This window comes from Lactuca saligna, chromosome 8 (genome assembly GCF_052625555.1).
Source record: "Lactuca saligna cultivar CGN05327 chromosome 8, ASM5262555v1, whole genome shotgun sequence".
NCBI classification, from domain to species: Eukaryota; Viridiplantae; Streptophyta; class Magnoliopsida; order Asterales; family Asteraceae; genus Lactuca; species Lactuca saligna.
The window spans coordinates 59,457,034-59,473,208 of record NC_136424.1 but is presented as its reverse complement, the minus strand read 5'-3'; the positions used below and the strand labels follow the sequence as shown (position 1 = coordinate 59,473,208).

Below are 16,175 nucleotides of genomic sequence, written 5' to 3'. Positions count from 1 at the left end.
ATGGTCGAAATAGAATGTTTTTACGTGTATATATATATATATATATATATATATATATATATATATATATATATATATATATATATATATATATATATATATATATTGTCATTTTTATATAATGGTCGAAATAGAATGTTTTTACGTGTATATATATATATATATATATATATATATATATATATATATATATATATATATATATATATATATATATATATATATATATATATATATGTTGAAAGTTCTGTCTATCTTTTACTCTCTGGAAATTATGTTGTTGTATTTCTATAATTTGTTTTATAATATGGATGTAGTTAAACAAGTATAGATAAATAGAAATCAAATATTTTTCAATATATACATATATTCATATACTTTTTCATATATAAATTATAAAACATTTATATAAGGTTAAGTTAGTGAAATAAAAAGTCGACAATTAAATATAACAATATAATTTTAAATAGTAGTCATGTTTAATTGTATAATAGACCCTTTAGTTTTGAAGATTTGTCGTTACATGTTGAGTTGTTGACTTGCAAATGGTTAAATGGCGAAAGGCATTAGGAAAGTGACTTTGAAAGTGATTTACAAGATTGATTTGGTTGCTCTTTATTGTTGGAACTAAAAAAAATCTTTCATTAATAAGCTTTTTCAAGACTAACTAAATAAATATATATATTTTAAAAAAAAAAACTTTAGAAAACTCCACTATTGGAGATGCTTTATACCATGTCGTGTACCCTTTCTCATTTTAAACAAACTTTCCAATCTCCCTTCTCAATCTCTACAGTCTACACACTCAACTTATTCAACTCACCCCACTCACTGATTCAACCCGGTCTTTTATTCTTGTAATATACCATAAAGATAGAAAGAAAAAAAAAAAAAAAAAAAAAAAAAAATCCAAAGTACCAACCACCACTAGCAATAGTAAATCATCCATCCCTACCAAAATAGCCCATTACATTAACATTTCACTATCAAAGTACACAAAGCGACTGCCAAACTATCCAACTACAAACCATATATCCGTACAATCATTCATACTTTACTCGTTTTTTTCTTCGATCTTAATTCCCACATATATACATCATACACCCACTCACTATTGTCTTGATAAATGGCTAAAAAGTATAGTTGACCAAATAATAACCCACTACGAGAAATCTATACAAAAAATATATATAGAGTTGGGAGTTAACATCTTAACTTTTTCTATTTTGTCGTTTTTTTTTTTCTGTATTAACTCGAAAAAAGAAAACATCCATATATATATAACTTAACCAGATTAATATACTATGATTGTTGGTGATCCAACGGGGATCAAGACTATTTCTAATGAAAACACCAAGTTAGCAAAGGGATACACAGACAAATACGGGTCGGGTCGGGTTAAAACCGAACCAAGATTTTGGGATATGACAAACAAACATGTACAATGACAATCCCAAAGAACAATTTCACTCTCAACAAGCCATAAATCAGCTTCCCTAAATTGGTTTTTACCTCCCTCTGTAAAATTCAGAGTTCATGTAGTAAATATTATAAAAATTTCACAAAAATTACGTTAAAGGCACCACCACTGAATTACCCGCAGCACACCGTTGTCTCCGAGGACGTCTAGTCGTCTTCCCCCACCCCGTTAAGCTTCTCTCCTCCAATCCCACCACCTCTAAGTTTCCAAGCTGCTCCGACAATGGCGGTGGAGGAGGCGGTGGTGGTGGTGGGGTGGCGGCAGGTGGTGTGTCCGCCACCACTACCACCGCCTTCCGCCTTCCCCTTGTTCCGTTCCTCCTTGTAAGCCCCACATTCCATGAATACCCAGTAGCTTTCATTAGCCCTCCGAAGATCTGTAGATCTTCGGTTACCTCGTGTCTCGAAAGAGACACAAGGCCCGGAAGGATATCCCTTTGGAAATCCCTCCGGGGCCTACCTCGTCTCGCTTGACCTCTTCGCGGTCGAAGCGGGCCCGCTGACGGGCCCGCTTCATCTGGCTCCTGGAAATCAGGAGCCAGAGGTTTCGGCATGTAATCTTGTTCTTTAGTCTCCTCTAATTTCAAAGTCAACTCTTCGTATTCATCGATCGCGTTAGACACAGGACCCACGTTTCCGATTACATCTGCAAACCATAGGAGATGGTCCTTGTCCTTGTCCTTGCCCTCGTCATCAGATTCAGAACCAACTGCCACATCAGACATTGACTTTGGTTGACTGAATATTGCAACCATTGCTTCGGCTGCCACCTTGGCGAGCTCTTCATCAAGTTTCTTGACCTCATCAATGGTTTCTTCTTCTTCTTCTTCTTCTTCTTCCTCAACCTCTGGAACAGCTGGAGCTTCTAAATCAATCTCCATTGTTATCTTCTTCAAGCTTTTTACAGATTCTGGTACTGTAATTTCTTCATCCTCTGTCACACACGAATTCAAATCAAAATGATTTTTGATTTTCTCATTTTCTGTATTGATTTCTTTTTCGATATCATTGTTTTCAGGGTCATCATCCCAAGCTACATTAATGTCAAATCCTCTGTGTTGTTCTTGTTCCATTTCCTTCTTTATTTTCCCATTTTCTGAAACGCAAGAATTCCCAAAAACCGGAGGAATCTTTCCATTATTAATGGAAGGCGAATCATTTTTACAGATATCTGGTTTGGGTTGAAGCCATGGAAGCACAGTTTGATTGCATTTTCTTGAACTACCATTGTCATCATTACACACGTTTTCAACTGTATTCAAGTCCATACCTTTTGTGGTGTCCAAATCTATAAAGTTTGAACCATTGAAGATCTTTTGTGACTTATCATCAAGATTATTGTAGTTTCGATGATCAAGAACACCAGAAGGAAAACGGGCGCATGGGTCTTTTGACCCGGATGATGATCCACGATAGAATCCATTTGGGGTATAAGATCCGTTACTCTGCCACTTGTCTCCAAGAACCATGTGATGGCTTTGTGGAGATGATGATGAGAGAAAAGATGGTTGTTTCTGAAATGAAGTCAACTTATGAGTCAAACTACCATTCTGTTTTTCCCAAGAAGTTGCAAAATTTGATGAATTTGGATGTGGGTATGAAGTAGATGTGCGTGATGAAGGAAATGGCAAATGGGTTTGGTTTAATCGAGCATGATCTTGAAATCTTGTAGAAATTTCAGAGTATGTTGCTGGAGCCAAGTTCATATTGCCTCTACTATTCCCTGTTAAAAGAGTCAACACATAGAAAGAAAATTAAAGGAAATTTCACAATCATCAACAAAAAAAAAAAAAAATTAAAAATACAAAAAGAGAAAAAAAGAATTACCTGTTTCACGGGTATTAGACAACCAATCCCTTCCACTTCCATTCCCTTTTCCTTCAATCAACAAAGGATTAAACACTCCACCAGGTCTTGCACTAAACTCATGTCTCTGGTCAAGAAACTGACCCTGACCCACGTGTGGTTTAGCCGAGGATCCAAACCCACCAAAAGATCCAGATCCATGAACCATGGGTTCATCAACATGAACCGGTTCATTAAGATCAGCCAACCCATTAGAACCCCTAAAACTCGATTCTTCTGACACCTGCTTACATTGCATTCCCTCATGTTCTTCATGATCCATGTTCTCATCGGGTGGAAGTTCAAGATCAAATAGCTTTTTTCTAACTTTTGAAGGTCTACACTCCACAATCTCACAATCTTTTGAACTATTATTATTATTATTGTTGTTGTTGTTGTTGTTTCCTTTTGAACAACTTAATGGTGAATTGCTTATTTCGGCTCCAAAAATGGAAGGTCTAGTAGCACAAGGAAAGGTGGGCATTTGCCATTTGTGAGTGTGAGTGTCTTCATAAGGCTTTTGAGAAGGTAGGAAACTTGAAGATGATGATGCATCGATAGAAACTCGGTGTTTATTTATTTCCTTTCTTTTGACTTCTTCCATTATGTCTCTTTGTCTTATGTAAAGGCGATGAAGTTCGTGAACCTGATTCTCCACAACAAAATCAGATAAATTATTGGTTGGTTTCTTTATCTTTGAAATCTTTTTGTTCTGAAAATAGTCCTTGGTTTTTGTCAATTTTCAAAGTGGAAAATGACATATTTGACACTTTAAAAAGCAACTTTTTTAGAGATTAGAGATAGTATTAGTACCTGGTTCTTGAAGATGGCTTCATGTTCAAGCATTTTTTGTTTTAATGCATCCTTGTCATCTGAAATAGTCCTTGGTATGAAACCGTTGTAATAATGACCATTATTCAAAGATTTTTCCCCATAAAAAAGAGGCCAGCTACTACTATTGGAATCCTCATTTGCATCCCTCATGGAGTAATACCCTTCAAAAGAGCTTTTGCAGTGTACTTCTGTTCCCATTCCTTTTGATTCATTAACAAATAAGATTTTATAACAATTAATACACAAGAACCCTTTAAGTCATTATGTTCAGATTATGTCAAAAAGAAACAAGCGTGTATACTTGTCCAAATTAAATGCTTAACCCATTAAGCTCATTAAGTCAAAAAAGAAACAACCCCTTAAACACTAATGTAAATCTCGAGAAAAAGCCAATCTGATACATTCCCATGAATTATATAAAACAACACGTATCATTTAACTTTTAATGTTTATAGTCAAACAATTACGCAAACATATGACTAAAAATAGGTATGCAATTAATGCCCTAAACTAACTCATAAAACCAGTTGACTATATGTAACAAATTCATTGCAAACTTGATCTAAAGAAAATAGTATATGATCTAAAGAGAAAATATTCACTTGATTAATGTTTATCTATGGATATCAAACACATTTTTTATATACTTCCAGATAAAGAATTTACTCATTTACCATGTTATCAAGGGCATAAGAGTAAAGTTACTGGACAAAAAAGAGTCAACTTTACAATCTTTCTGGTCGCAAAATATTTGCATTAATTAAAATTTGATGTTGCTGAAGTAATCAAGTAGAAATTTCCCCAAAAGTTAGCTTGAAATTAGCTTAAATCAAGGACAATTAAATGTAGCACTTAATTGCATTTTACAAACATTCAATGAATCTTCATAGTATTTCATAAGGTTTAAACAAGAATTAGAGCACCGAGGCATTAAGGATCGCAGTTACAGATGATTATAATAAAATAAATTACGAGGAATAAAGCTTTTTAATAATAAAATTATCATTCGTGAAATCCCAGATTAAATCTATGGCTAAATTCAAACAATCTATCACTCGACGCACAAATTAGCATCTCAAGAACCCTATATCCATGATTGTGAAATTTTTTCCCCTTTTGCAGCTTAAAATTAAAGGAGAATCAAAATTAGAAAAATAATAAACAAACAAAAAAGAACAGATCCGCATGATAATCATCAGTCGTCATAATACAGAGTAACATCAAGTGTTTAATCTCAATTATCAAAAACTCAAATCAAGAAAGTAGAAAAGTAATTCAAAAAAAAAAGACCTAAATTTATTGAATATAATCAAACCCCAAAAACCCAACGTGAATCTAATAAAAACTGAGAAATTGTATGTGAAATTTACCTTAGACCCACATCCTTATTTGCGCCCTGCTCCAAGAATTTTAGATTGACCGAATCATTGAACAATTTCTTCAACCCTCAAGAACTCAAAGAATCTTGAAGCCAAAATAGACAGGTGGTAATGATAAAAATAATAATAATAATAAATATTTAATAATTGTTTATCAGAATAAAGAAAGACACAAAACCACCATTGAAGGAAGTTAGAATTAGATCATCACTTCATGGGCATATGAAAAAGATGAAGATTTTCGATCTGCTGGGCCAGTGTCTCTCTCTCTCTCTTCTGAAAGAAAGGAAGGTTTTTTTTTAGAGAGAGAAAGAAGGGGTTTGAAGAGAGAGAAAGAGAGAGATCCCAGATAAGAAATCTTCACACAAACAAACGACCTTCTAAGAACAGTGACATGAAATTTGTCAACATCCGGTCTCCTTTTTATTCTCTGCTTTTTCCTCAATCCTCACACACACTGATTTTTCTTTTGCTAAATAAATAATTTTTCTGGGGTTTTTGAGGAAATGAAAAGAAATGAGCATTTCTAGATTCTCTCTACCTTGCTTTTGGTACAGATATTAATGTAAATTTATTATCATATACTAAAACTGTCCAACATTTATTAATGTCTACATTATATATTCGTATACAATTTTATATATATATGTAACGTTTTATCTTATATATGCTTTATAATAATTGATTTCAAACATTAACTTAATACAAAATCTTAAACTATTCCTTTAAATTATATTTATTTTTGTTTTCATTGATTGTCTTGTTTTAATTTTAAATGTTTTATATAAAAAAAAGAGTATATATAATGATTGAGTCGAAATTAATATATTTAACCGATCACAAATCATATATTATAATGACGAAAAGGATATAAAGTCATTTGTGACCTTTTGATACTCAAAATCATTTTTGATACCTATGGTTTCTTAGTGCAACGTTGGAACATAACACCAACAAAAGTTGTATATATCAACGTACCCATCAAATATGGCCACCAAGCGGTAATATGTTGATAACAAAGTTAGTCATAAAAATATAATAAATAATAGATATTTGTACAAAATAGTTGTAAATTTAATTTACTGGCAGCTTTGAATCGTTAAGATTTATAATGTTTGATAGTCTCTTAATTATGTTTTTTATTCAGTCAAATATCTCTTATTCGGTCAAACTTGAGGTGGTATGTTAAATCTTAATGAACATTTTACAATCTTTTTCCATTTTGCCCAAATACCTATCGACACCCACAAGCGAAACACGACTTCGTATATCGCTCCCACCTCACAACCTCCAACGCCAAGCTCCAACACCATCAGTCTCCAACCTTGCGATCTTCTTCATTGTTTAGGTATGAAATCGCTCCTAACTCCTTGAAATTGACTCCCACCACTAAGGTCGGACCTTCGACGCCAAGTTATGATATCCAATGTCAATCTCTGACAACGTCACCCTCGCCAATGCCAGTCTCCACCCTTGTTACCTCTCATCTCCTCCATTGTTCGGATACAAAATTGCTACAAAAAATCTCAAAATTTATTGTTTCCAAATGATGGGTGCTTCTTTTGAACTGATTAACATCTAAAATTTTCAAATTTGCCTTGAAAAACCTGATGATTTTGTATGTATTTTATACAATTTGTGGATGTATGTATTCAATGTGTATATATCAATGTGCGCATGTATTTATGTACGATGTGTGTATGTATGTATTGTATAAAGCAGTTATGTATAGTATGTGTATATATGTGCATTTGTGTACGGTATGTGTATCTATGTATTAAATTTGTTTTTGTCTATTATATGTATGTATGGATTTTTTGAAATTTCTGATGGTTTATATATATATATATATATATATATATATATATATATATATATATATATATATATATATATAGTCACACCTTCGAACCGTCAGAATTAACGACGGAAACGTCCGAGGGCGGGCGACGTCATGCATAATATCACAACAATCGTATCATAGCAATCAAAGTAAACACAATCATTACATTACAATATGAATATTTACATCTGTTTGAAACATAGTTTGTATACATCATAAGTAGCAAAAGATAAAGACGATACTCCAAAATGCTCCGTCTTCTCCAAAAGTTGGCGAAGGTACATGTCTATTGTTGCCCTGAGAATACAAACGGTTTTGAAAATGTATCAGCATAAAGCTTGTGAGTTCATAAGTATGTTTTTGTATTGAAAACTAGTCACTGAATTTGTACAAATGATTTCTTTTCATTATAAGTAAATATCGTTTGTATCGAAACCCTGGTCAATCACCAGTAAGTAAAATGTATTACGTTTGAAAGCCCTGGCTACAACCAATAAGTGATGTGTTTTACGTTTGAAGACCCTGGTTACCACCAGTAAATGATGTATGTTCCGTTGAAAACCCTGACTACCACCAGTAAATGATGTATGTGTTGGATTAGTGTCTAAGTCCATAACTATTTTGGTATGTACTTGACCCGATGGTGCATGGTCCTTTTGGGTTGCCTTCACCAAAGCAACTTGATTGGAGAAATGAATAAAGAGAGAGAGGATAATATGATTTATTAATATGTTATAAGAATAATATATTAAAGGAGAAATCATATTTGTTTAATTAATATTGGTCAATAATTAATTAAGAATTAGTTTTGTGATCAAATGTAATTAATTAAACTAGAGGGGCTGATTTGTAATTATGTGATAGTTACAAAATAAGGTAAGGATTATCTTATTTATATGGTGGACGAATTTAAGGTTGGAAAGCCTTAGAATTCGAGTATGATAAGGATTCAAGGATTATATTATTGGTTGCTTAATGGATAATCAACTAGATAAGGATAATGACTGAAACCCTATCTCTACACCTATATAAACACCCCTAGGGTCATGAATTCGTGTATCCCTTCCCAAGAGGTCCTAGATACGAATTCTAACCTCTCACTTCTCTCCTTATACCTTCTCCACTTGCTTATGGTGTTTGTGAGCCATTAGAGGAGTGACACTTGTGACTCTAAGCCTTCCAAAGTCAATACAAGGAGATTTGGGATTGTTATTGCTACATAACAATCAAGGTAACACTATAAACTCATTCTTATGTTAATATGATTACTTGTATGCTAGAATTAGGGTTTGTAGTCTTGGATTCAAAGCATGTACAATAGAGAAACCTAGATCCAAGCATTAGGGTTTGTATGAGCACATAAGATGTCTTATGACCAAAACCCATCAGTGGTATCAGAGCCTAGATTGGTTTCAATTGTATTGATGCATTGTATAACTAAAAAATTCGATTTTTTGGATTGTGGAGGCTGGACTCGTCGAGTCCATGGCTGAACTCGCCGAGTCCATGCCTGACTCGACGAGTCAACTCGTCAGACAGGCGGATTTTCGGGATTTTTACCTATTATGACTTAGGATAATTACCATAATTGTTTAAACTTAATAAAATTCGAATTTTATTAATCCCTTATGATTATCCTTGTCAAAATAAAAGATTTTGGTCATCTAATTAGATAATTGTTACCTTATTTGATATATGTGAAGTTATGGAAATTATTTGATCATCATCTTGCAAGAATTTGAACTAGATCTAATTAGATAACCACCAATTATAGTTAATTGCCTTATTTGAATTATGTGATCTAGAATATTCTTGACAAAGTTTGGAATAGTTTCAAATTAATCCCTTTAGGTTTTATAGTTTAAATTTGAACCCCAAAAGTTTTGTTGTTTTGAAATTTAAATAGTTAAAACCCTAATGTTTTGAAAAAGGTTTCAAAACTTGCCCTCAAGTTTTGGAATTTAAAAGTTGATTAAAAGTTTAATTAGAAATGTTAAATTCTAAAACTCTAGTAATGTTTTGAAAAGTTCAAATCACACCCTTATGGTTTTATTAATTAATTAAGGAGTATAATTAAAAGAGGTTTAATAAATCCATAAAAGTTTAGGTTAACAATTTAATTGAATTAAAAGTGTAATTATTAAAGTTAACCACATAGTATTTTAAAAGTATAAAATACACCCTATACTATATATAACATTAAAAGTCTAACATTATATATAAGTATGAGTAAAAGTCAGTCTTACCGTTAGTAGGCCTCATTCACGAAGCTGGTCTATAAGGGGTGTTTAAGGAAATTGCCTATAAAATGGCGATTGAATGGGTATCCACTCTTACCCACCGCACTCTTGACTAGTGGAGGGTCGTTAGCCGAACGGGTAGGATAGGACGAAACCTTCCATTATAAGTATAATGAAATACCAAGTAACTAAATGTTTTTCAAATTCCCAATCTTAGTTACTTAGGCAAAGTGAATTGATGCAATTCCATGAAATTACACTTTGTGCCCTTGCGAAGACATTAGTGGAGCGTGTGTGGTTTACCGGCACACTAAATGGTTCTAAGCAAAGGTAGCAAAGGGTGACTCAATGTTTGTCATAGTTCGGTGGAGCGTGTGTGGTTTACCGGCACATCGAATAGGTGATTGTAACATGTGAGGGCACCATGTAGTTTGCATGGTTATTCACACCCGCTTTGTGATCCTCGGCATCCCAGTCACAAACAAGAGGGGCATATCGAGATTTAAACATGCCATTGAAATGTTCAATGAATCTCAAAGGATCTAGGAGTTTTCATAGATTTAAAACTTAAATTTCTTTTTCGTTTTTCATGGTGGAAATTAGTGAATCGTCATTCACTTACCTTCAAATGTTCTGCATTTGGGTTACGGCATCCCTCTCCCGAGTTGTAGGATATTGTGTTGGGTCCTAGCCTTGGAATTTCATTTGGGTGATTTACCAAGGACTCAATCAATCAACTAACTTGAATTCGTTTTTCTCCCGATGTCAAAGTTCGACAACTATGGTCTTCTCAAATCCCGTGGAACAAGCATTCCACATGAAGATGATATTCCACGATTCGATCGAGGAACAAGAAATCATGCTTCATTTCCTCCTCCTCCTCCAATTATTCTCCCTAACCCACAAGATTGTAAAATTGAAAGGTTCAATATCACTCAAGCCCTTTTGGCAAGTAAACATAAAGAGGGCAAGTCGGTGTGTGAACACGTCTTAGCGATGGAGTCACACATTGATAGATTAAGAATGATGGGATCCGTTGTCGGTGAAGCGATGGCTGTTGATTGGCTTCTTCAGTCACTTCCTAACTCATATAGTGAGTTCGTAAGAGAGTACTATATGATGAACCGCGACGTGACCCTTATAGATCTCACCTATATGCTTATTGCTGCTGAATCAGCAATGGTTTGGCGCAATAGAAAAACAAAGTTGATTGGTGAATCTGCCTTCGAGACCTCTGTGGATATAGACAATGGCAATGAAAGACATGCAATGATCGAAAAGTTTGATCATAAGAGAAAGGCGATGTCTGAAGTAGTTCCATGTGTTGTTCCAAAAAGAGTCAATTTGCTTTTATTGCCAAGAAAAGGGGCATTGGAGACGAAGCTGCCCTATTTACCTAAGAGATCTAAGAGATGGGAGAGTCGAAACGTATGGCTCTAATTTAGGTAAAATCCATTGACTAACTCTTTTAAGCTTCATTCTAGGTTCTGAATACATAATGTGATAAGATTACAATTGATGTTTAGAAGGATCAAAGAAAAGAAAAGAAGCTTAAGGGAAGAAGTGAGCAGAATCTAACTGTGAAGGAATGGATTTCGATTGCGTTTCTCGAAGATTAGATTCTTGAGCTACTACTTAGAGTTAGAATTAGATTTCTAAGAAATATGTATTCGCATAAGTTTTTTAATGAGTTGCATTGTGAAGGACAAATTTTTCCGCAATAAAATAAATTTTGATTTTAAATTTTATTTATTTATCCTTACAATGGCGTGTATGAAAAAAATTGATGTTAAAATTATTAGCAATAATGGATTCGTTTCTTATTGTGTTATGGAAAGTCAAGAATTTACCAAATAGGGAGAGTTTCTCATCGCCCAAGTTTCAATTGGACAGAAACTTGGAATCATGCAACGTGGATGCACGATGAATGAGAAATTACGTATTTGGAAATTAGACTAACTCATTGACAAAGTGTCAAGTGAAGGACTAGGAGATCGAGTACACAAAGTTGTGTATTGATCAAGTTCACCATAAAAGTAACAAAGATATTCGTCATGATTTACTAAAGGCTTAGTAAATATGATTACACTTACAAGATTAAGTGTAATTTTGAATTGATTAAAGGGTTTAGATCAATAGCAAAACGAATAAGAAGAATCAAATAGGCAGAAAGATAAGAGTTTCTCCATTCTAAGAAGAAGGGAGAGTGCCTTTTATGCTTTATGATAGGTCTTAATGATTAAGAACCATATCTCAATTGATCCTCTAAGTGAGTCTTGGTACAATTGTATGTCCAAGAAGAGGAATCAAAGATTGATGAAATGGTCAAATCAAGAAGTCAATCATACTTCGTTCCAAAACAAGTCTTAAAGTCAAGATTGTGACATTCAGTGAATAGTATTAAGAAGGTTTATAACATTCATCAATTGTGGAAAGTTGTGATGTCTTGGATAAGACAAAGACCAACTATGACCAATTTATGAAGTGTTTTGATACAAGCTACACTAACTCTTGAAAATTTGTTTGTCAAGAAATGTTTATTGACAAAAGAATCTTATATGTCAAGGAGTTAGTGGGAGTCTTAATGGTCTCGAAAAGTTTCAAGAACAAATCAAATAAACCTTATCGATCATCACTAGCACACGAGTTGAGGTTTACAACCTATCGTAAAGACATTATTTTGTTTCTGTGCCAATCCAATCGAGTTAATTGTGCATGTGAGTCCTATGAGTTCTCATTTGAATGCGTAAAAGGCAAGGACCTTGATCAATGAAAGGTACATTGATAGGAAAAAGGTAAGATGCTTAACTACTTGGAAGACGTGGTGGGCAGCTGTGCTACCATAAGGCAAGAAATCACGATTAAGAAAGTTCGATCCATATGAGTTTGAATTTGTCGTAAACTTTGGTTTTAACAAATTCGCATGGATAGGAACACATACACCGTTTAAATCTAAGTGTCATAAGATTTCCTCCTTCATGAAAATGATTGTGAGAAAATGCTTTCACTAAGAAAGATTTTAAAAGATAGTGATTGTAAAATTGCATTCTCAAATTCGATCATGGTTACGGCATCCCTTTCCATAATTTGAATTGTGAGGTTTGGCAATTAGTCTTAATTGTTAAGACACACATATGAACTATCTAAGGCAAAAGTGTATAAGTTCAAGAAGCCTTGATAAAAGATTATCAAAGCACTAAGTATTAGAAACATGAACTTAAGAAATTCAATAAGTATTGTTTTTCTGAAAGTTAAGATGTTTATGAATACATGTCGAAGCTAGTGGGAGCATAAGTGTTATGTTTTATAATAATCATCATGATAGTGGGAGCATAAATGTTATGATTGTATGATTATTAAGGCACGTATTGCATAGTTGGCAATATTAATTATAGAAAACAAGAGTCATACTTTGCAAAGTTGTAAGAGTTGAAAGGTTGTTTTGCTATAATTAAGGGAGAAAATATTATGCTTCATTTCAAATCTAAAGGATTAGGTTGTGGAATGTTAATAAATTTAGTCAAAGGTACATAGTGTGTTCTCAAAATTTCGATTGTGATTATGGCATTCCTCTTCGCAATTCGAGTTTTGAGAACATAGCAAATAAAACATTATGCGTCGTGTCCCATACGCTTCGGGTATAGGATCGATTGCGAATGCTTTAATGTTTGACCATTCTAAAATTTTCCAAATGTATAGTGCATTTAGAGGGAAAAGGGACTAGAATTGGTTTTGACTAAAATAATTAAATAACTATCAAAGGACAATCCAAAGTTCGACGAGGATTGGTCGCTTGCGAGTAGTTGGAAGTATAGTATTGGAAATTATGGAAGTGTTTCCATATTGGATGGACGATATCGACATCATTACGAATAGATAAGATTCTATTAAGAATGAGTTGTCATATGGAAAATATGGAAGTGTGTCCATGTTGGGAAGTAAATATTGAAAATCTATGTCTAGATTAGAAACTTTTATGCAAAAGGATGTTCAAAGGAATGTACTTTGAGAGAGAGACATCATATCTAAGGAATTGTCTTGTAACAATCTCCGATAGAGGAATTTGTAATATCATTGGCAATAGTCTTTGAGACTTTGGTGCAGTGACATTACAAAAGGATCGTTGCATAAAGTGTTAGAATCTAGTATATTCTATAAGTAACAAGAATTTGACATTCTTACACTTAAGAAAATGGATTTGGTGTTGTAAAATGAGAATGATTGGAAATGTGTTCAATTTGTCTATTTCGCAAAAGTAAGAACCATAGGTAAACATTGTGTGCATGCTAGGAGCATGGGACAAGTGTTGGAATTCAAATGCGAAGTTGATTACCCGAAACGACAAATAATGAGTAATCGATATGGTGATAAATAAAACGTGTTTTGTTTATACTCAAAGGTTTGAGGCCATATGGGATTAGTATTATTCTTGTGTTTCACCTTGCATGTTTTGACTTCCAGAATAATTGAGTTTATTAAGAATAATCGAATTATTCAAACGGGCCACAGTCGTTCATATGTTGGAAGTAGATATGAATGAAGACTGTCGTGAATTGGTGTGTGGATTGTCTAGAAGAGTATTAGACATAAGCAAATGTTTGCTGCAACGTTCATGAGTGCTTATGAATATGATTTGAGCATTGGATTAAACCCACGCTCACTTGGATCACTCCATGAATTGTATTACGAGTGATTGGTGAGACGATAACATCTTATATTCTTGAAACCGAGATGTGTGAGTTGTATCTTGCGAATCGGTTGCACATTGATAATATGTAAACACATCAGTAACTTGGTGTTATAAAACATATTGTTGTGTGTAATTCGGTGAGTGAGTGCAAGCGAGCATTGTATCAAAGTTTATCCGTTCCTTTTATCCAAAGTAGGATAAAAGCGATATCTTTGGGCCCCTCGATGGTTTAGTGATGACATACGTAAATGCTCGGCCGGGCTAGGGCTAATTTGATTTGTTCAGTTAGTTTGTCGTCATAAATCAGAAATCGAGAAGTAGTACAAAGAGAATGATTAGAAATCATATCTCAGACGATATCTAGAATGGAGGAATATATGATCCCTTATCTAAGGACACGCGTATCTGATATGATCAGAGTTGACAACAGCTTTGGAAAGCTACGATTGCAAATCAGGATCTGAAGTCATACGCAGAATAGTTGTTAGACTTATCCAAGTGGGAGACTGTTGGATTAGTGTCTAAGTCCATAACTATTTTGGTATGTACTTGACCCGATGGTGCATGGTCCTTTTGGGTTGCCTTCACCAAAGCAACTTGATTGGAGAAATGAATAAAGAGAGAGAGGATAATATGATTTATTAATATGTTATAAGAATAATATATTAAAGGAGAAATCATATTTGTTTAATTAATATTGGTCAATAATTAATTAAGAATTAGTTTTGTGATCAAATGTAATTAATTAAACTAGAGGGGCTGATTTGTAATTATGTGATAGTTACAAAATAAGGTAAGGATTATCTTATTTATATGGTGGACGAATTTAAGGTTGGAAAGCCTTAGAATTCGAGTATGATAAGGATTCAAGGATTATATTATTGGTTGCTTAATGGATAATCAACTAGATAAGGATAATGACTGAAACCCTATCTCTACACCTATATAAACACCCCTAGGGTCATGAATTCGTGTATCCCTTCCCAAGAGGTCCTAGATACGAATTCTAACCTCTCACTTCTCTCCTTATACCTTCTCCACTTGCTTATGGTGTTTGTGAGCCATTTGAGGAGTGACACTTGTGACTCTAAGCCTTCCAAAGTCAATACAAGGAGATTTGGGATTGTTATTGCTACATAACAATCAAGGTAACACTATAAACTCATTCTTATGTTAATATGATTACTTGTATGCTAGAATTAGGGTTTGTAGTCTTGGATTCAAAGCATGTACAATAGAGAAACCTAGATCCAAGCATTAGGGTTTGTATGAGCACATAAGATGTCTTATGACCAAAACCCATCAGTATGTTCCGTTGAAAACCCTGACTACCACCAGTAAATGATGTATGTTCTGTTGAAAACCCTGGCTACCACCAGTAAATGATGTATATTCTGTTGAAAACCCTGGCTACCACCAGTTTGTAAGGTAGTTTTATTACTTAAAATAAAACCAAAGGCTGCATCCCTGGAATACCCTCCAGTGTAGTATGTAGGTAGTCTTATTAATTAAAATAAAACTATTGAAGAAGGAAAATCTCGTAAACAAAGGTTAGTTATACTATTGTGAGTTCGTATAGCCATGCTAATGTGACTGATGACCTCCGTGATGTTTCTTTAGGCGTCGTATGTTACAAAATTTGTCACACCAGGCATGCCTGCCTAATTGTAGCTAACAGTTCAGGTGTGGGATTGTCAATCCTGAATAGATCTATTCACAAATTTCACGCTCTCCCTCTAGGAGACTCTGACTATACTAAATGTAGATGATTTGCTAGTACCCCAAAGGTACGATGAAGAGATGTCTCACAATCTTGTATTAACTAGTTTACGTGTTGTTCTGTTTTTCTCGTGTTCGAAATTGTT

The 16,175-nt window shown here is 33.9% G+C and overlaps 1 protein-coding gene across 2 annotated transcripts; it reads right to left on the bottom strand.

Annotated features, from left to right (window-relative positions):
• Positions 1-1,382: 1,382 nt before the first annotated feature.
• LOC145009143 (uncharacterized) lies at positions 1,383-6,053 on the bottom strand. 2 transcript variants are annotated; one of them, XM_078967811.1, is made up of 4 exons: positions 5,529-6,053; positions 4,138-4,358; positions 3,307-3,976; positions 1,383-3,202 (listed from the first exon to the last, which is right to left on the bottom strand). In XM_078967811.1, exons 2-4 carry the CDS (start codon positions 4,354-4,356, stop codon positions 1,569-1,571), a joined length of 2,523 nt encoding a protein of 840 aa, XP_078823937.1. In that variant the 5' UTR covers positions 4,357-4,358; positions 5,529-6,053; the 3' UTR covers positions 1,383-1,568. The 2 variants fall into 2 exon arrangements, with proteins under 2 accessions (XP_078823937.1, XP_078823938.1); XM_078967812.1 differs by having other exon boundaries at positions 3,307-3,970; positions 5,529-6,050.
• Between the last annotated feature and the right edge of the window lie 10,122 nt (positions 6,054-16,175).